Source organism: Opisthocomus hoazin, chromosome 14 (assembly GCF_030867145.1).
Source record: "Opisthocomus hoazin isolate bOpiHoa1 chromosome 14, bOpiHoa1.hap1, whole genome shotgun sequence".
Taxonomy (NCBI): domain Eukaryota; kingdom Metazoa; phylum Chordata; class Aves; order Opisthocomiformes; family Opisthocomidae; genus Opisthocomus; species Opisthocomus hoazin.
This window is the reverse complement of record NC_134427.1, coordinates 13,163,579-13,184,623: the sequence shown is the minus strand read 5'-3', so window position 1 is coordinate 13,184,623 and position 21,045 is coordinate 13,163,579. Positions and strand designations below refer to the sequence as shown.

The following is a 21,045-nucleotide window of genomic DNA, read 5'->3' as shown; positions in this document are numbered from 1 at the left end:
AGTAGTATATCTCAGATTACTACTTTTTCCTCAGATACCTCTCATTGCAGAAAATCATGTGACATCTATCAGCTTGTTAGCTTTCGGTCTCCTTTTGCGAACCTGAAAAAGGAAAAATATATGCTCCTCTGGCAAATGACAGACAGACAGAGAAAAAAATCAAGAGATGAATGAAGGTCCATCACAGCAGGAAATCTAAGAAAAGGTTAGAGATGAGAAGAATGGGCGTGGTTTGTAGCCTGAAGTAATCTTGTAAACTTCAGGGAACCAGACCTGATAATCCAACTTGCCCTTTCTGTATCGGCTGTCTTCCAATCGCTATCTACCATCTGGCTACACAGAAAATCTCTACTGATGGTGACAGAACTTCTAGCCAGATCTCAAAGAAAGGGGTACAACCAAGTACTGCTAGGATGTAACCCTGAATGTGATTTTTTCCTTAAGCACGTCATTGTCTTGGATCACAGTCTTGACCTTAAGGTTATGCTTATGTTATACTTTAAAATTATCCTCAGTTTGGTTTGGTCTGTTGTGCTGACATAAAAGACTAAATTTTAGTGAGTTTGACATGTTATAGGTTAGGACAAGTAGCTTAGAAACCACTTAAATAAGATTTGGAGAAGGAGTTATTTGTTGTGACTGTAAATTAGAAATAAATATAAAAATACAACATACTAAAACCCTAATAATGAAATTGTGTCACATAACGAAGTTTCCTTCTCAGATAAATTCTACAACACCATAAACATATGTCAATGTTAACAGCCACTTAGAATAGAAACATCAAGAATTATTTAGTTATAGTGCAATTTCAGTTCTCTTAAATAGTTATTCATGTCACGGTTTACTTGGTTAAAACATGGTCCTTTCACTCTGCTCCCTGTTTGGTTTTTGATTCGGTGTCTAAGCAGTTGTTTGAATGGTAGTGGGAGTAGTGATCTGTCTCTGATACTGTCTGTTTGCTCTTTCACCTACTAAATAAGCAAGGAATTAGTTTAACATCCAGCTTAATGTAGCTGGTTAAACAAAACTGGCACCTTGATCTTCACGCCTGCTTTTCTGTGTCTGTTGTTAAAATAGACTTGTAAACCAGGTATCTTCCTACATGAATTTTATTCTAGAGTTTTGCTCTCTATTCCATAAGTCTATTTACATAGAGTTTGAAAAATTCAGCTTAAACGATATGCAAATCCTTCTAAACTGGGCCCTTTATATACATGCGTTCCCTTTTATGTGAACAGTACTTTGTTAACGGTTCAATAATTAAGAGAGTTTACATTTTAAAGACTTCAGGTTTTAATTGGCTGAATATTAATCACAGATCACTTTCAGTTCTGTTGTGATATGCAAATTATTGATGTCTCAGCTGCATTTGTTTTCAGGTATCAGTCTATCTGCCTAATGCAAAATAACATTTTGCAATTATTTCAATTACACGCAGTCAGCCTTTGGAGCAAGCTATTTATTTCGTTGCTGTAAGTGAAGAAAGCAGTTGCCGTTTTCCATTCCCTGATGTTTACTGCCCAGAACCAGCACTCACAATTGGTATGTGTACAACACATAAACAGTTTTCTAACTGAATTATGTTAACATTCATGGCAAAGGACAAGCCGCGGAACTCCCCTTGCAAGATTTATTTTGGTTAACTGACTCTTCTGCCTTGGAAAGCGATGTCACCTTGTTTGGAGGTATTCGTTACCATTTTGAAGTATGTTATGAAAGGCAGAGTAAGTAGGACTTCTTAATTAGCGGAATCTGTTTTGCACAACTGCATAACATTAGAGGATTTTTTTCATCAGACTGCAGCTGTTACCTAAGCAGAGGCAGAATTTCACCTAACCACCAAAAAAACGAGATGATACACAAATAGCTGTGTTGTCTTAAGAACGGGTCGCGTACATCTCCTCACGGCGATTTTTTTCCATAATTGCAATTCACATTAAACGCATCAAACGTTACCACCCTGCCCACTCAGTTTCCATCTCTACTTTTGTTTCAAGGGGGGGAGGGGAGGAGGGGGGGGGAAATCGTCAGAAAAGATGGGGGGGAGAGTCCTTCCTTCCTTCCCCGCCGCGGAGCTGAGCAGTGCAGCCCGGCGCGGGGCGGGCTAGCGGGGGCGGGATGGCCCCGTGCCGGCTGCGCCCCGCGCTGCACTTGTAGCTGCCGCGCGCCGCCCATGGCAGCCCCACGGCGCCCCGCGCGCTACCGCGGCTCTGCCGCTCCGGGGGGCGCCCCCCCCCCGCCCCGCAGCACGGGCTCTAGCTCCGCGGGGGCGCAGCCCGGCGGCCCCCCGCGAAAGGTGAGGGCGGCGCGGCGGGGCTTCCGCGGTTGCGATGCGGTGCGGTGCGGTTGCTCCCTCCGGAGCGGCGTCTCCTTCCCCTCCAAAGCAGCGCCCGAGCGCTCGGTGCGTGCGTGCATGTGTGTGCGCGAGCGCGCGTGTGGCGAAGGGGAGGGGGCTTTCTGCGTGCAGGGGGTGGGCGAGAGCAGTGCGATGGGAGCGGGCGCCCGTGTGCAGAGGGATCCTCTCCCCGCATGTGTGCGGGGGACCGCGGTGTCGGGGCAGGGCTCAGCGAGGTGGTCGCTGCATGCGGCGGAGCCCGCCGGGGTACCGCAGCGCCGGGCTTCGCCTCGCTCCGCGCGTCGGCGCCCGGCGCGGCCAGGGGTGCTGGCCCGGGCGGGCGCCTGGCTGCCCCCGCCGCTCGGTGCATGTGCGGAGCCGCCGGAGGGGAGAACTCGCCGGGAGAGCGGCGGAGCGGAGCGGAGCGGGGCCGTGGAGACCCCGGCCGCCGAGGTAGGGAAGGTGCCGGGCTGGCCGCGGAGCGCTGCCGGGAGCATCGCCGGGGGCGGCCGGCTGCCCCGCCGGGAGTGTGAGTGCGGGCGGGGTGGGGGGGTATGGCTGCTTTTGCGTTGGCGTTTTAATTTCTTTAGTTATTCCGAAGGTTTTGTTTTCATTGCTGTAATAATTACTGCTGTTTTTTTAAGGGGGGAGGGGGAGACGAGGCGAAGGCGGCTTCCTGCCGGAGCCTCCCTGCATCGCCTCTCCCTGCCAGCCGGCCGCCTGCCGGAGCCCCGGGCCAGCGGCACCCGGCACAGCGCTGCCCGCTCCCGTCCTTTTCGGGGGAGCGGGACTGGGGCCGGCGGCCTGGATAAGCCGCTGGAGGTGTGGGAGGGACGGAGGGGGGGGGGGGCAGGATCTGTGCAGTGGGGCCGGGGGAAGGCGGGGGAGGGGGGTGCGGTGTGAATGTGCTGCGGGCTGGACTTTGCAAAGGTGCCGAAGGAGGTGGGGGGAGCATTTGGCGGCGGAGGCCACGGTTGTGCCTTGTTGCGAAGGGAGGGTGTAAGCGATGCTGGGCTGCACCGCCGCGCCGTGCCAGTTCCCAGGCGGCATGTGCGTGCCCGCGTCCCTCCCGCCTTCCCCCGCCGGGAGGCAGAGGGCGACGGGGCGCCCGCGACAGAGGGGAGCCGGCAGCGGTCGAGCTGGCTGCGGCAAAAAATTGCGGTAGTGCCTGCACTCCTGGCAGGGCTCGCCGACCCGCCGCCAGTCACGAGCAGCGCAGGCGGTTTTCCCCCCTCAGCGCCGGCCGGGGCCCCGGGGCCGGGCAAGAAGGGGGGACTCGAGCGTGGACGAGGCAGGGATACGGAGGGAAGAAGCCTGGGAGGGGGAGGGAGATGGAGCGATGGGGGCTCGGGGGCATAGGGCCCCCCCCCCGCGGGCTCGCTCGCCGCGGCCGGGGTTGGGAGCCTGCGGGGATCACCAGCGGCTGCTTCGCTCCCTCTTCTCCCCGCGGTCACTCTCCGCGGCCTCCTTGACCCCTTCAGCCATCCCTTCCCTTCTTCCTTCCTTGCCTCCTCTCGGCTGTCCCTCCCCCTCTTGTCCTTCTGTCCTCCCCCATCCCTCCTCTGTCCTCCCTTGCAGATCCCCCGGCGCATCCTCCGCTCCTTGCGGCTCCCTCCAGCCCTATTCTCCTCCCTCCAGCTGGCTTCTGCTTTCTCCACTTCCATCCTGACTCCCTCCTGCCAACTCGGTGGCTTCCCACAGCAGGAAATGATAGGGACAAGTTGGGAAATAGGGGGAATGAGGAGGGTGGAGGGAGCAACGTATTGATAATTGACTGATTTGTTTTTTTTAAAAAAAAAGCTACCATCTAACTCAGAGGAAACGCTGTGGCTCCAGTTCTTCTGCGTAAAAAATGGCAGCCCAGCTGGTCTGACTATATGTGAAGGGTTCTTGAAAGCCACCTCTGTATCAGTGCAGGGATAAGAGCGAATTACATAATTTTTTAGTTTTTAAAAAAGTTCTTCTCATGTGTCAGTAGTGTGAGGCTGGTGAACTGTGACTTTGTTTTGCCCTGCAAGTTACGGTATTTTTGTTAATCCTGGGGATGGGGCTGTATGCCTGTGCGTGATTCTTCCGTATCGGTGTGCTTCCATTGGTCACCCAGAGCTGATCCTTCTTGTTTTGTGGATAGTTCATTGTATTTCTGCGATCATTTTACCACCTACTTATTTAAACTAGGTGTAATAAGTGACAGAAAACAATGTGTGTGCATGCCTATGTATCCCTTGAGTGAATCTCACTGTTATTGTACATCTGATAATCTGTATGTGTTGATGCTATAGATGCATAGACTGAGTATCGAAATTGCTTTTTATGTCTGCATCTTCATCCTGTCTATATTACGATATCCCAACCCAGAAGTTTGGGCATGCATAACATCAGCATTTGTGTTTAATATCCCTGAAATACACAGCAACATATGAGCAGTGCAGGATTGAGGCGAGTAAATATGCATACAATTGGAATCTACTTTGGTTATTTTAATTTGTTAGTTATGCATATTTGGCATGTACAAGAGAGAGAAATGTGTTTGACAGACCTCAGAGTTATTTGTCTATAGAGATTTCCATTCCGTGTTTTAAATCATTCTCACTCCCGTGTATTTGTTTGGTTGTTAAAATCTTTCACATTATTTTAAATTCAGTGCTTGTAGTTTATCTATAATCCTTGGCAGGTACAGTAGCTCAGTGAAATACTATTTTTAATCCAAATGATGTTTTGGAACAATGACAACTGAAAAATGTTTTCTTTTTTCTTTCCTTCTCTCTTCTTCAGATTCTTTGTCTTTGTTCAGGAGCCTAAGGTTGCTTGCTGATCACAAGAAGATGTTTCTGTGGCTCTTTCTGGTTCTGTCATCTCCAGTTTCTTCTACAACTGCAGATGCTGATATATCTGTGGAAATTTGCAATGTTTGCTCCTGTGTGTCAGTTGAGAATGTACTCTATGTCAACTGTGAGAAGGTTGCAGTCTACAGACCAAATCAGCTTAAACCACCATGGTCTAATTTTTACCACCTCAACTTTCAAAACAACCTGCTAATTATTCTATATCCAAATACATTTCTTAATTTTACACATGCAGTGTCCTTGCAACTGGGTAATAATAAGTTACAGAACATTGAGGGAGGGGCCTTTATGGGTCTTAGTGCATTAAAACAGTTGCACTTGAACAACAATGAATTAAAGATTCTCCGAGCTGACACTTTCCTTGGCATAGAGAACTTGGAGTATCTCCAAGCTGACTACAATTTAATTAAGTTTATTGAACGGGGAGCCTTCAATAAGCTTCACAAGTTGAAAGTCCTGATCCTTAATGACAATCTGATTTCATTTCTTCCTGATAACATTTTTCGGTTTGCTTCTCTAACCCATCTGGATATACGAGGGAATCGAATACAGAAACTTCCATACATTGGAGTTCTGGAACACATTGGGCGAATTGTCGAATTGCAGCTGGAAGATAACCCCTGGAATTGTACTTGTGATTTGTTGCCTTTGAAAGCGTGGCTGGAGAACATGCCCTACAACATCTACATTGGAGAAGCTATCTGTGAAACACCCAGTGACTTGTATGGAAGACTGCTGAAAGAAACGAACAAGCAAGAGCTGTGCTCCATGGGGACAGGGAGTGATTTTGACGTGCGCATTCTACCTCCCTCACAGCTGGAGCCCGGTTACAGCACACCAAACGGCCACACCACTCAAATGTCAGTACACAGATTAGTCACAAAGCCGCCAAAGACTACAAATCCTTCTAAGATCTCGGGGATAGTAGCAGGCAAAGCACTGTCTAATCGCAATCTCAGTCAAATCGTATCTTACCAGACCAGGGTGCCTCCTTTAACTCCTTGTCCAGTCCCCTGTGTTTGCAAAACGCATCCTTCAGATTTGGGATTAAGTGTAAATTGCCAAGAAAGAAATATAGACTCAATGGCTGAACTGATACCAAAACCTTTAAATGCCAAGAAACTGCATGTAAATGGCAATTATATTAAGGATGTGGACACTACAGATTTCACTGAGTTTGAGGGGCTGGATTTGCTACATTTAGGCAGCAATCGGATTTCAGTGATCAAAGGAGAAGTTTTCCGCAACCTTACAAATCTACGGAGATTGTATCTCAATGGCAATCAGATAGAGCGTCTGAGCCCAGAAATGTTTGCTGGCCTCCACAACTTACAATATCTGTATTTGGAATACAATGTTATCAAAGAAATCCTAGCAGGCACCTTTGACTTAATGCCAAATTTGCAGTTGCTCTACCTGAACAACAATCTTCTACGAAGTTTGCCAGCATACATTTTTGCTGGTGCACCACTTGCTAGACTGAATCTGAGGAACAATCATTTCATGTATTTACCTGTAAGTGGTGTTCTTGATCAGCTAAAATCTCTTACACAAATTGATTTAGAAGGTAATCCATGGGACTGCACTTGTGATTTAGTTGCTTTAAAGCTGTGGCTTGAAAAGCTAAATGAAGGTATTGTGGTAAAGGAATTGAAGTGTGAAACGCCTGTACAGTTTGCTAACATTGAACTTAAGTCTCTGAAAAATGAGATCCTCTGTCCTAAACTTTTAAACAAGCCATCTGCTCTGTTCACTAGTCCTATGCCGGCTGTTATTTTCACAACACCACTGGGACCAGTTCGGAGTCCTCCTGGTGGGCCAGTTCCGTTGTCCATCCTAATCTTAAGCATATTAGTTGTGCTTATTTTAACAGTGTTTGTTGCTTTTTGTCTTCTTGTTTTTGTGCTTCGGCGCAACAAAAAACCAACTGTAAAGCATGAAGGCATTGGAAATCAAGAATGCAGTTCTATGCAACTGCAGCTAAGAAAGCACGATCACAAGTCAAACAAAAAAGACAGACTAGATGCAGAAGCCTTCATTCCTCAAACCATTGAGCAGATGAGCAAAAGTCACACCTGTGGCTTAAAAGAGACTGAAACGGGCTTCACATTTGCTGACCCACCAGGGCAAAAAGTCATTCTGAGAAATATTAATGACAAGGAGAAAGATCTATTGCATGTGGATACCAGAAAAAGACTTAGCACCATCGATGAACTGGATGAGTTATTCCCTGGGAGGGATTCCAATGTATTTATTCAAAATTTTCTTGAAAGTAAAAAAGAATACAACAGCATAGGGGTCAGTGGCTTTGAAATACGTTATCCAGAGAAACAACAAGACAAAAAACCCAAGAAATCTCTAATAGGTGGTAATCATAGTAAAATTGTAGTAGAACAAAGAAAAAGTGAATATTTTGAACTAAAAGCTAAACTTCAAGGTTCACCTGACTACCTACAAGTCCTTGAAGAACAAACAGCTTTGAATAAAATATAGGTCATGCAATCTTATTGCCTGCAGAGGACATTTATTTAATGATGAAAGTGCCTTTTGTTGACTTTTAACTTCCAAATACTATATTATATTGATAGGCATAGAGGCAGGTGTATCCAAGGGTGTCTGATTAACTGTATCTGCATATGATATGTCAAGTAGAGGAGCATTTCCTTAATAGATTTTACTACATAAAGCTCATGCCCTGTGGAATCCTGTAGGGATACTTCAAACTCTATTGCCAAAGGGATGCTTTATACACATTACACTGAGTTTAACCTCAAGAGGCATATATGTTTTGTACCTTAAATGCAAAACCATCGTCTCCTTGTGATTTGTTAGAACAAACACAAGAAATCTGGTACTGGTATTTGTACCTCAGCTGGATCCTTCATCCTGCACGTGGATTTAAGTTGGTGGAACTGGAGTAATCCTTTGATTTGTGGTGTTGTAATGGCACTGTTTAAAGATTATCTGAAAAGTAACAAGCATGCAAAGAGAGAACATTTGGTAGTATGTGTAAATTGGTTACATTTATGGCCTGCATCTTGAAACCACTGGAATTACAATGTTAAATTGTGCAAATATTTGTTTAAAATATACCATGCATTGCATACCTATGAAATAAATTTGACCACTTGAAGCATACATGTCTATACATAGAATTAAAAAAAAAAAAGAAAGAAAATAGTTCAAACTGAGTTCTGCAGTATTTGTGGCATCTGAAGAAAATATTTGATGTTTATGCAGAATCTGTTGCAAGACTCATCTCTAATTAAAACTAGAGTTCCTTCTCAGTTACGTGAAACACTTGCAACCCCAGCAGGTTGTCCAAAATTTTCAAAGTGCTTACTATGTGAGCGTAGCAGAAACTATTTTTGTAATATAATTCATATTTATGAAATACTTTGTATACTAAATAGGAAAAATATGTACTCCTTAATATGTATTTAATATGCCTGACTTGTTTAGCTGATCACAATGCATTAATCATTCAGTATAAATAAAACCAGAACAATATACCAAACAGAAACTGGGGCTGTAATGTATAGAATTATCCAGAATTAAGTGATCAGATATAATAATAATAAAATTGTTCTGTATTATTCTTGTGAAATTAGCATATTATCTTATTTGAGATTTGTTACCAATGGTGCATTTTAAAATAGTCATTAGTTTTTTAGTATTGTGTCTCAGGCAAGTATTTGCCGTCAGTTGTCTTGCTTTTCAGGGTTCTACGGCTTAATCTAAATAGTTTTCGCTACAAATACAGGAATTCATGGCAAAGGTAACATTTTAATTGTGTATGCATAAGTTTTCTGTTCTTATTATCTGTCTGGCTGCAGTCAGTCAGAGAAAAAAATGATCAGAACAGTGAACAATATGGCAAATCATGTCTATTTAAAACCACAGTGTAAAATGAATATAGTGGTCAGTTCAGAGTATTGTGTAGCTCATACCTAGAGAGTAAAAACTTGCCTTTATGAAAGCTGAATCTGAATAGCTAGGAAAAATAAGTAGTCGGGAGAATGGAAAATCCCCACTGTATCTCACTTATAGATGGTACCCTGAGATGAGAATGGATATACATTGGTAAAGCATCATAGAGCAAATCTATACTATGAGATTAACAAAAGTTCTTTAACGTGAAAAGGATTTTTTTCATTCTTTTCAATGAGCTTTGGATTGGACCCTCTATCTCCTTTTCTTCCAGAACTGCCACCCCCCCTTTTATAATCAATACACAAATCAATTAAGATTAATAGGATATAAACATGAATGTTTTTCATGAATTTGAAACTAGCAAATATTACAGCAAGACCAAATAACAATACTGTGGAGAAGGCTGTGTCAGCTATTTCCATTGTAAACCTCTAATTTCAGAGCTTTATGACACTGCTGTGAAATTTTTATTCTGGAGTGATACTTGGCAAACAGCCTGCAGTATAATTTTAACTAAGTTTATATATATAAAAAAAAGCACTGCTCCTTTATTTAAAAGAAAGCAAAACAGGAACATTTTTCTACTTTCAGACATTTGTTTGTACTCTTGTAACTTAGAAAGAGGGTGGGTTTATTATTTTTCTCCATACTACAAGATACATACACAACTTTAGATAACAAAATTGTAACAGATAAATTAATGGCTGAGTTTCTTTCTAAAAAGCTGCTGCTATCCATGCACAATAATTGACTTCATGCAGGATGTCATAGGGATTTTCTGGACATGGATACTATCTATATATGCATTTCTAGCATAAAAAGTTCTTGGTTGCCTGATGATGCAATATGCAACCAAGACTTGAATAAGGACATCTGAGTCTATTGAGTCAAGAGTCTGTGGATTAAGGAGTGTTGAAGATGCACTGACATAATAGGCTATAATGGCTCCAGCAGTAGGCTGAGAATAATGGGTCACTGTGCCTGTTCTGCACAGTGCTGCACGGCTGTGAGGATGTGTCAAGATTCACTGGGATTTGCTAATGCATAAGGCTTCTGATGCACTGCGGTGAATTGTCAGAGACTGTCTTGTCCCATACCCTTCTCTTAAGAGGCATGCGTTAAAAATATTGAAAATAGCAAATAAGCTAATATTTTTAAGTGATATTAAAACTGATGTGCTTATGCCTTGTGTTGGCCTGAGTTAAAAGAACGATGATAAATGATCATAAGTTCCTTGGCTAAAAAATTGAGGAGGTTTGTTTTCATTTTCTTTTGTGTTGTGGTTTTGTTTTTTGCTTTGGTTGTTTTTGTTTTTTTTTTTTGGTGGCGAGGTCTTCTATTCACTGATCAAAAGAGGAAGAACTGAATCGTTTTTCTGTACCGTTACATTGGGTCAAATTTTCTTGCTCATTGAGGTCCCAATCCAGTAAAGTGTTTAAGCTCAACCTAAATCATGTGCAGAGGTGCTATTCATGAACTAAGAATTAAACACCTGCCCAACAGTGGGGCTTAGATAGAGTTTTGTCATTGACTCAAAAAAGAGCTAGCTCAGAAACATCGTGTATAATACATAGAGCCCAGAGACTCTTTTAGATTAGGCAGTTGAGTGTAGGTTCACCAGCATTAATAAAGGTTGCAAAATCTGGACCTTCCTGTAGAACTTGTTTGTAAGTGTTTTACATATATGGTGCAATATGTAGGCATAATAGTGTGAGTGAAGAATGCAGAAGTTGGCAAAACACTATATTTCTGTGAAACTTACTTTGAATGACAACCTTAATGTCAGTTTATTTCCTCCATGTTTTGAAACAGCGTATGTGTCTGCACAGCGGTTTTAGTGTAATGTCCATTCAAATCTATAGTCAGTCAGCTGGGCAAGTGACTCTTCGGATGTGGCTTAATAGATCTATTTGTTCATTATATTGGTTTGAGTGGCCATGCTTGTAAAATGGCTGTTAAGACCCATAGACATAAACTAAATCAGTGAACGTGTTAACAATCTGTTGTCTTCATTGTATTACAAAGAAGTTTCCCTTTTTATATTAAATCAATAAAGTGTAATTGTTTCCTTGAAAAATAAAAAAAATTGTGCAATTTTATCAGAAAGCAACTACCGTGGTGCAAGAACGCAAGACCATTAGGCGATTTACATTTTGCATTTAGTGTTCAAGATTGACAATAATATAGAAATCTAGTATAAAAATCTTTTTTTAAATGTTTCTTTTACAAAAGCCATAATGATGACATAAATTATAAAAGGCATGGCCTTGTGAATAATGTTAACAGATGTTTCAGAACCAACAAAAGACATCCAGAATTTGATGGTATAATATCTATTTGCATGATTTGTACATTGATACTGTATGAAATGAGCACAGTGAGGTGGTTTTTTTTTTTGGTTGCATCCAAAGAGTTGGGAAGCAAATATAACAAGAATGTATTTATAATCACTCTATTTTGAAATAAAGTAAAGAAAACACAATGTCTTGGTTTTACCCTCCTTCGATCATTACTATTCTAGGTTAGTTTATAATTAAAACAGTTACTTATAACATCCAGTCCAATGTAAAACACAGAAAGCTATTGTTTATGAATTTTGTTTGCCTTCAGTAACATCAAAATATTAGCCAGAGTAGACTTAAAAATATTTATGAAATATTAATAAAATTGTTTGGTACTACTGTATTTCTGAAACTAGACTTTGTTAAGTGCCTGTAATGTTCTCTTTCGGATCATTTGTATATGGATGAAAGAGAATATATGAAGTATTTAAACAGTAATGTTTTCTAATCACCTTGACAATTTGTTTTTATTTTTTATGGAAGTTTTTCCCATTTTCTGTTGTCTAACAAAGTTCTCCTCACCTCTTTTATACAAATAATCCCTCCAAAGTCAGTGATTTTTTTTACATTAGTAACACAAGCAGAATTTAGTTTTCAGTTGGATTCTGAGATATTCAGTGCAGAAGTGCTTAGGGAAACAATCATGTAATGCTAGGGGCATCTGTTTTGATTCTGCTCCCTTCTCATTAATCATTTCAAATAAGACAATTTTTCAGAGGAAATAAAAGTTAGTTTATCCTTGGCAAAAAGAATCATGTCAATCCATAGACCATTTTAATTCGTTAGGTTAGTTTTATAAATAAAAGGTGAAAAGACTTCTTTAGATAGTTTAACTTCCAAATTTAGATTTTGCAGTAAGAATGTTTTACAAAGCCTAATAAAAATCTTCATGTGAGGGGAGAAGAGCAGGAACAGAATTAACATCTAGATTAAACATTCCCTGTTGTCTAGGATTTAACGTGCATTATATTGGTGGTGAATGAGAATCAGAATGTGACACGGACTAGAAAATCAGGACTTGATACAGATGTTTTTCACTGCCCGTTGCAGTGTAACATTAGAAGCAAACCCACAGCAGTAATTGAAAAAGGCCTATACATATTCCATAGAATTTCTTTCTAAAAACCCCTTGAGAATCAAGAATAAGTATTGATGTTTTGAAAACAATATGCATGCACTGATTTCCTGAATGTAGAGGAACTTGGCAGTTTTCTGTTAATATATTTGTCCATTATTTAGTCTTTATTTATAACTGCAGTTCATTAATCCTTATGTATTGTGATTGATGCTGTCTCGAAAAATAAAACCAGGAATGTTAATGCTCAGGGACAAACTAATCTCTGAAATTTACCAGTCTAAATCCAGACTAACTCAGCAGTCTTCAATGGAATCAAATCAGCCTTACCCTCATGAACACAAAAGCAGAAATTTACCATATTAGATGAGAAGTTGATATGTCTGTCATGGAAATAAAAAATAAACTAAATAATTTTTTACTTGAAATAAAATATAATCTTCCTTTTTGCTTTGTTGATTTGTGTGGTAAAGCTGTTATTAGTTTCAAATAACCATAGGGCAGAATATCAAGTAGGTGCAGTCCTGTGTCCTTTTGATGTCAGTGGAACTCTACAATGATTCAAGAGCTGTGGGCACCCTGTAGATGTACTATGGATACAAAACTATTTAAATTTGCTGTTTAACACATAGACTTGAGATATACATCACATAAAATCAAAATGCTATCTTAACTATACAATTTATTTCCCCCTTATAATGGAATAAACTTACCCTGCTCTTTCTCAGTAAGTAGGGACTTTATTGCAAGTGTCTTTATTTTACTGTTAATTTTATCCGTGTTCATTACTAATACTTGAGATAATTTATTTATTGTCTGAAAATGGTACATTTTGAGCAGTCTGTTACTTTAAAAATACCAGTCATTAATAACAGACTAATGCTGTATTGTATTGACTTTCCATTCTCTTGCTGGGAATTTTTGTAGTCATTTAACACTAAATAATTTCTTAAGAGCATAAATAACAATGAGATAAGGAAAGAAGAACAAGCTGGTAATAAATCTGAATTTTTCATATGTGTGTATATAAATGTATATATACATCAGTGCGTGTGTACGCAAAGGCTTAAAATACTGTAAAGCACTTAAAACACTGTAAGCAAGTGTTACATCATTGTCCCTTTGGTCTTTGTTTAACCAGAAAACAAAAAGTGATCTTTCTATGGTTTAGTAGTCATTTTGCATATGTATAATAACAAAGAAGTCTTCCTCGGTTTCCCTCATCCGCAAATATTTCATTTCTTGATTCAATTTTGTGTAATTTTCTAGAAATGTGGGCACTATGACCTTCCAGACCATCCTTCCACCCCATGTTCTCACTTCACCTTCAGTGTCCCCAGTCCCTCACAGCTGACTGTTTGTCTAAACATTGGTTAATAGCAGTTTTCAAAGAGGAAAAGGAGTAGGATTTGTCATTTTGAAAAAAAAAACAACTAAAAAAGGCAAATTGTAGGAGACTTTCATGGATGGTTTTTGAGTCATGTCAGATGTACGATTCAAAACAGAGAGGAGTAGGAAATCGTTTAAGCTTCCATTAGGAAGATTCATGCTGGGCTTTTGAAGCTGGACAATCATGGCTTTTCATGATTGTAAGGTGTACAGTGTAAAGTAAATGGCAATCAGTCAACTGAATCCTGACAGTCAGTCGGTGGGCTAAATCCTACCCAAGCTAGGTTTTGGTGTCACTATTCACTGCAGAGTCTTGGACAAATTATTTAGGTTAAACCAGATGTGATGCATATTTCTTAACAAGGCTTTTAAATGAGATGTGGATACATTTGTGTGTACATTGAATGCTGTTTGGGTGTGGTGGATGGGCCATATCTAATGTTTGTTGAGCACTTTCTTTGGTGGAGTCCCTCTTCATGAGATGCATTAATGCTCACATCTGAATATGCGCCGCTGCACAGTAAGTACAGGTTAATGAGCATAGTCACAAAGGGCCGAGTGTTTTGACAGGTTTTGAGCTCTTCACTGCAAGAAACTACTGGAAACAACGTACCATAACAGCAGATTTCCTTGCTCCCTGGCAGGATTTCATAGACTCTGTGAGTCCTTCTCAACAGGGTATTCTTCTTGTCTACACTCTGCAAATAAGACTCCAGGTTACTAGTCTCGTGTATGTGTGATCTGTGTTTGCTTGTACCCAAAAATACTTTTGTGGAGAAGGGTGGGAGAAGATCTTTCATCTTTTTCTGAAAAACAAAATAGGCTGGATTTTAATTTTTTAGCGTTGAAAAAAAACCCAGATATTTTAAAGAATGGCCACATTGTTGGGTAATATCTGTATTTAGAAAGTATTTTACTAAGAGAGAGAGAAAGCAAGCAGTTGGTTTATATTTTTAGCATGCAGCATTTCAACTTGTTCCATTCTTGGGTTAGAATATGCCCTGGGAGCCAAAGAACTCACATATGCAGCTGAGGGCACAGTTCAGCTGCAAAGATACATCCTAGCTATCTTGCTGCCTTTTGTGTGGTAGAAATTAAATGCAAGGTTTTGAATGTTCCCTTTCTGCTTGCTTTAATGGCAGTTACATCAGTTAGTACTGAAAATGTTAGCAATAAATGTCAGATAAGAGGTGATGTCTTTGGATAGGGTTAACACTTTGAAATAATTGGGGTTCTTATAGTTTCTTTCTTAAATATTGCCATGTGGTTGCACTGTTTTATCCTCATGAAATTCCATACTTTTGGAATTCGTTCAATAAATTGGTAGTTTTACAAATCTGATCAGGAGATTGTGTCCAAATGAACAGCAAAAAACTTTGCTTTTGATTCCCATGGTTTTCTAAGATGTAAATAAAGAACAACATCATGAATATCCTATATTTAAGATTTCTTTTTGTTCAATGAAAATTACTTTTGCCTCAACTGGGTGAAATATTCAGGAAGTACTTTGAGAGAATTGGGATACTGCCAGCAAATAAGGTCCCTGTTCTGTAATCCTTTCTCAAGAACATAAGCTATGGAAACACTAAGATGTTTTCTCTTTTAAGTAGCTTCCCCTAGAATATGGAGTTTCACTTTAGCTGTTGGAGCGTGTCATGAACTTCATTTTATGATTTTGTTGCAATAGTCACGTACATAGTTAGGAACTAGCAGATATAATGGTCAAGAAGAACAACAGCATGATGCAGTTGCTCTGTGTAGCTTTGTCAAGTAATTTATACCACTTGAGCATATGACAGCAAAGATAGTAAGGATTATATATTGTAAAGCGTGTTGGTAAGGATTCCCTTATGTTTATAATGTGCTTTCAAAATGAAAGCAGTATGCAAATGATGACCATTATCAGCATGTAATCCATTTCAAAAGGGGAATACCATTGTACTGTACATAGTACTCTGTTGTTCAGATTGAGAAATATCACTGAAAGTGAATAAACTGGGATTTCCTTTCTGTATACTTGTCTTCTTCGACCATTAAGTAGGCCTGTTTTCTCTATACAGAGCAACACAGCTCTGAGCCATATGCAAGAAAATATATAAGCCTAAAAAAGACAAGCAAATACATTCCCTACAAAAAGAACATCAGCATTGTAATAATAAAATCGCTCGTATTTTTCAATAATATTGGGACCTCTGGCCGTTTTTGCTTATGCTGGCAAGTCATGGGACCAAGATGTAGAATTGGAGTCTGTTCTTATTTCTTTTCTCCACACAGATATTCCCTTTGATATTACACATGCGTGAGGTCAGTTTGCCTAGTGTCTCTTAATGCCATGGGGATGAAGCAACAACAAGAATTGTTACCTACTTATGCAGGCATTTGCCATGGGACTAACAAACAAGATGCCCCCAGAGACAACAGAAGTATGGCAATAGACTTTGCTAATGTGCCTTCTCCTATACCCTCTAGAGCAGAACTCTGTGGTGTGTCCCAGAACATCCATGGTTTGTGCCAAGGTACAAGGCTGTAGCGGGGTTCAGTAACATCCTTGTTTTGACATTGCAGAGAAGCAAAGTAGGAGGAACAGAACAGCACAGCAGCTCTGTAGTCAAGAATGTAAGACTCTTTCTCTTTTACTGTCTGCTACTTCAATATATGGGTTAGTCCATTTTGCAACAGGAAAAGCAATCTTCGCTTCTGCACCCAATCTGAACTCTAAAGTTCGTGGCCGCGCTGGAAAAACTTGTTTGACCAAATGTGTCCTCACAGTACAGCTAGACCAGATCCTCTGACAAATTTGTGAAGTATGTTTTATTTCCCCATCTGTAAGTAGTGTACAGTCAAATTCGTATTAACAACTTTTAATGATTCTGTAAGGTACTACCCATAATGCTTGTTTACATGCACAATCGTCATCTCCATGCAGTATTGCTAAGTGTCACTGGCCATAGATGGGGACCACCATTTTTTACCTCAAAGCCTATTGTTGTGGCTGGACTCTGATAGCTTTGCCTGATAATTACATATGCTTCTGATATAATTATTCATTTATTTTCTGAATCACAACACTGTGTTTCTCATTAACAAATAGAGCAGGCTTTCACCTTTTTTTCTCCATTCTTCTGTGCAATAGAAATTCCTTTAATCCTTTTCTAACCCATGAAGAACAATGAAAAATCCTCTGCAGGAGAACTCCACTTAATGTAATGCACTGAAGATGGCACTGTAGTAACAACTTCACACTGTGAGTGATAAGATATGCTTGTGTTTGTTTCTGGGAATTTATGACTTTTTTATTTATTTAGCTCAACTAATGTAAAGCCAAAGGTCAGTTTAATGCAACACCACCCGACACTGCTACTGTAATTAAGGCTGGAGAAGCGTTTCTGTCACTCAGCCCAAACTATGTGGAATAGTTTATAGCTTATCTTTGCAGAAAGTTTTTTTTCTTAAAAAACCCAAGGAAGGTAACAAAGAAAATCCTTTCTGTTAAGGATATCACTAATCCACCTATATAACCTTTACAGTCCATATTAAGGCACATTAACACCGCAGCAGGTCTCTAGGCACCTAACGGACCCCAGAGCAGGGCTTTATAGTATTAGTTGCATTATACAAACCTTCCAAAATCCAATTTCCTGGAGAATTTGGAGGCTTTTATTCACATGAAACAGGAGCTTCAAGTTAAGAAAAACCAACCCAATAACACACAGGAAGAATGCCAGTGATAGGTAAGAGTCACAACTAGGTTAATGGTAATTTTTAGTAAGACTAAAGAAAAACAAATTAAAACTGACAGCTATATGGGTCTGAAATGATGCTTTTATCCATTTCTTAACCCATTCCTTTTAAGCCCTGCACTTGTACCGGGTGGGAGTTTTGGTTTGTTTTGAAGTATGTGAGTAATTGGGCCCCTGTGCAGCAATTATTTCTCACAGCTACTTCCATCATACATACCTAAGCTGTTTTGTAGGGAATTAAAAATGGAAACCTTACATTCTTTTTAGGATTTGCCTTACTCTGGAGAAGTCAGTGGAACTATTTGTGTGAACTGGCACCACGGGGCTATTTTTCAGGTGTTGAGAAAAAAAATGCAGGCTTTAAACCCCCACTGATTTCCATGAGAGACAGCAGCTGCCCCAAAGGATCTAATACTCTGTCAGCAAGCCAAATTTGTAGGGGAGGGGGGGCTGACTTTTTCAAAACATCGAGAATATGTACTGATATGCCAGGCTGCAGAAAGAGAAGTGCTTAGGCTCTTTGAGAGGGGCTCGGCTTTTCTCTCTGTCAGGGGTGATGCAGAGCCAGCTGGGTATTGCATGGCTTTAGAAAAACCTGTGCAAAAGGCCCAGGTGTTGCTTCCAGTTAAAGGGCCTGACCCCACAGCCACTGTGTCTCCCTTTCTGGGGTGTGTTTAATCCAGCCAGCGTGCCTGTTCCTTCTCCCAGCAGGGATTTTTTCAGAAGGAGCAGTCTCAGCCCCAGCGTGGTGGGCGGGAAGGAAAACAGCACTTCGCTTTGCTTGGCACTGGCTCTGCTGATCGATTAATGAGCAGTGTTAACCTCCTCAGACTGTCTTCGCTCGTGTTCCTCAGTGGGAAGGATGACAGCCACACAGGGCATGGGGAGAGGTGTTACATGAGAGTCTTGTAGCAGAGACACAAAGAAATAGACACAGAAATGCTTGTTTGGGAAACAATCTGGCTATATTGCACATCAGCACTAGAGAGTGGAAACCAGTGTGGGGACCATCCTCAGGCTGAGGCCAAAAGCTGAGCTGCTAAACCCCAGCTCTGCAGCATCAACGCAGCTGCAGGGCCCAGGAGCTGCTGGGACTCGGTGGCAAGTACCTTTAAGGCTAGGGCTTGGGGTCTTCTCCCCCCTGCCCCAGAACAGGCATTTTGGAAGTCCTTTGTGTGCAGCTCTTCAAAGATACAGGAGTTAAATAAGTAAATATGTTTAGGGCCTTGATCTTGGAGTAAATCTGGTAGTAGCTCTTTAATTAGTCCAGCAGGATGCTCCTCTCTGCACACAGCACTTAACCAGCTGCCTGAGCTCTGCATCCTCCTCAGCCTCCCTGCCTCTGCTGACTCCAAACCTCCTATGAAAGCTCTGCAGTTCCTTCTGCAGAGGAGGATGCTGGTTTTGTTCTGGTGTGAATGAAGCCAGGGGTTAACGATTTCTATTTGTGCCACCACAATCTCCAACTACAGTAAAACTTAATGTGGGTAGAGGAGACGGACACAAATAAGCCAAGAAGCTCATGCTAAGGTAAGGGGCTATTTGAGAGATACTGGAACAGCTTGGATTTGGAGGTCTAGAACTGCAATTTTTGCTTAGAGGTGACTTTGGGGCTATGGGATTGCTTAGAGAGCTGTGAAGCTCTTAGCAAGCAAATTAATGAATGAGGTAGGAACAGGCTGAGCTGCTGCTGCAAAAAAAAAGCACTCTAACTTATATACTCATGCAAACTTTTAGAGATCTCTGTGATGCATTGGCCATTAAAATTTAATTTATCACTTATTAAATATTCTATTTTGTATAGTTTCTTAATGGAAAGGTGATGGATTGTGTTGTCTACAAGAATCTGTTTATAAAGATCTGGTAGATCTCTCCAACTTTTGAAAAATAATTATATTCAATTTTCAGGAGGTAAAATGCATTATGAAGAGATCAGTCATGTGCAAATGTGTTGTCTCATTTTAGTTTAGGAAAAGGCAGGAGTAAACATCAGCAGGAAGTATTTGTATTGCAAAGGATGAGTTGTTATGAACCTGTAGTGAAACTGCCACCTGGATCTTCACTACCTGTCATCACTTCAAAGTTGAGCTGTTTTGCTTCTACCTCCCGTGGCTGACAGAACAGTGACTATGTGAGTAGTTGAGATATTAGCACAGGCCCTAGTGCAAGGAAGACACAGAAGCTACACAATGTCCTTGTGCCCCCCCTGGCCCCGATGAGCAGTGCAGTTACGTCTCTGCATCCTCAGGAATTAAAGCCTTTGCCTCTGCACCTCCTTGGGACTTACAGCACTCTAAAATCTAGAGGGTGAAGCAGCCCAAGACACAAGGCAGGAGAGCTGAAACACTGCCAAAAAGCTATGTTGTGCAATCTTTCCCCTTTATTTATTTTCAGGAAAATGGCGTATGAAAGCTCCACGCCACAGTCTCTCCTGTTTTGTGGTCATGCATGGCAACCATCTTCAACCCAAGTCCCATACTACATGCACAAATCCTGACATATTTTGAAAGCAGTCTCCCTCTCAGTTTTGAGCCTCCCGCTGTGCAACAGGCCATGATCACCCTTTTCCAGTAGTTTTTGCTCTTAATCCAGCAAAGCACTTTCTTAGGTCCTTAATAGCAAGGTTAAGGTTAAACATTTGTTTAAGCACTTTGCTAAACTGTGTTCTGCTGAATCGCTGCCAAATGAAAACAGATGGGCCAATTTACCCTGATGTTCTTCCATGAGACTTCAGGAGAGCTGTAAGAGCAGCAATCTTGATGAAAGTTGTACCCCAAAGCAAGCGAGGGGCAGAGCTAAGCAATTCCAGGCCACAAGACGGCTCTGGGTTCCCTGGGATGGTGTAGATTTGGGCATCGTGCTTGCTATCCTTATCCCTCATCTTCAGGGACGAGCATCACAATCTCTGCAAGGACTGTCATACTGCCTAGTCATCCCTACTGTCATTGCAAGTACCTACAAGGAACAGAGCCAAGGAACAGCAGTATCCCCTGATTTGTCACCAAGAAACAGCTGTAGCTGGGCTGTATGGAGCGAGCAGGGCTCTTCTTCCTGCTGTGTCATCCAGTCTCTGCTGTAGGATGTTTGAAACAGAATTGTGCTCCTCTTCTGATGGCCTTTCTGATGAACCAGAGGGGCCACAAACAGGTGATGGATCCTTAAAGCTGTTCCTTTTTACTAAATAGCAGCCAGTATAATTTGTCATGCTATGGCGTTGAAAAATTTTGGAGACTGATGTTAACGTGTTTGAATATGGTATAAAATGTTGACCACTGTCCATCACTCAAGAAACAGCGTGCTAAGTTTAAGGCTTTGCAATGTATCACATACCTTAAAAAAAGTATTAAATAATGGCTTATACAACATATTAATGAAACTACTT

General features: G+C 41.2%; 1 protein-coding gene across 2 annotated transcripts; it reads left to right on the top strand.

Moving 5' to 3' along the window:
- The first annotated feature begins 2,232 nt into the window (after nt 1–2,232).
- On the top strand, nt 2,233–15,845 carry SLITRK4 (SLIT and NTRK like family member 4). 2 transcript variants are annotated; one of them, XM_075435551.1, is made up of 2 exons: nt 2,233–2,299; nt 5,114–15,845. In XM_075435551.1, the coding sequence occupies exon 2, from the start codon at nt 5,164–5,166 to the stop codon at nt 7,675–7,677; it is 2,514 nt and encodes an 837-aa protein (XP_075291666.1). In that variant the 5' UTR covers nt 2,233–2,299; nt 5,114–5,163; the 3' UTR covers nt 7,678–15,845. The 2 variants fall into 2 exon arrangements, with proteins under 2 accessions (XP_075291666.1, XP_075291665.1); XM_075435550.1 differs by lacking the exon at nt 2,233–2,299 and adding an exon at nt 2,651–2,791.
- Nucleotides 15,846–21,045: the final 5,200 nt, after the last annotated feature.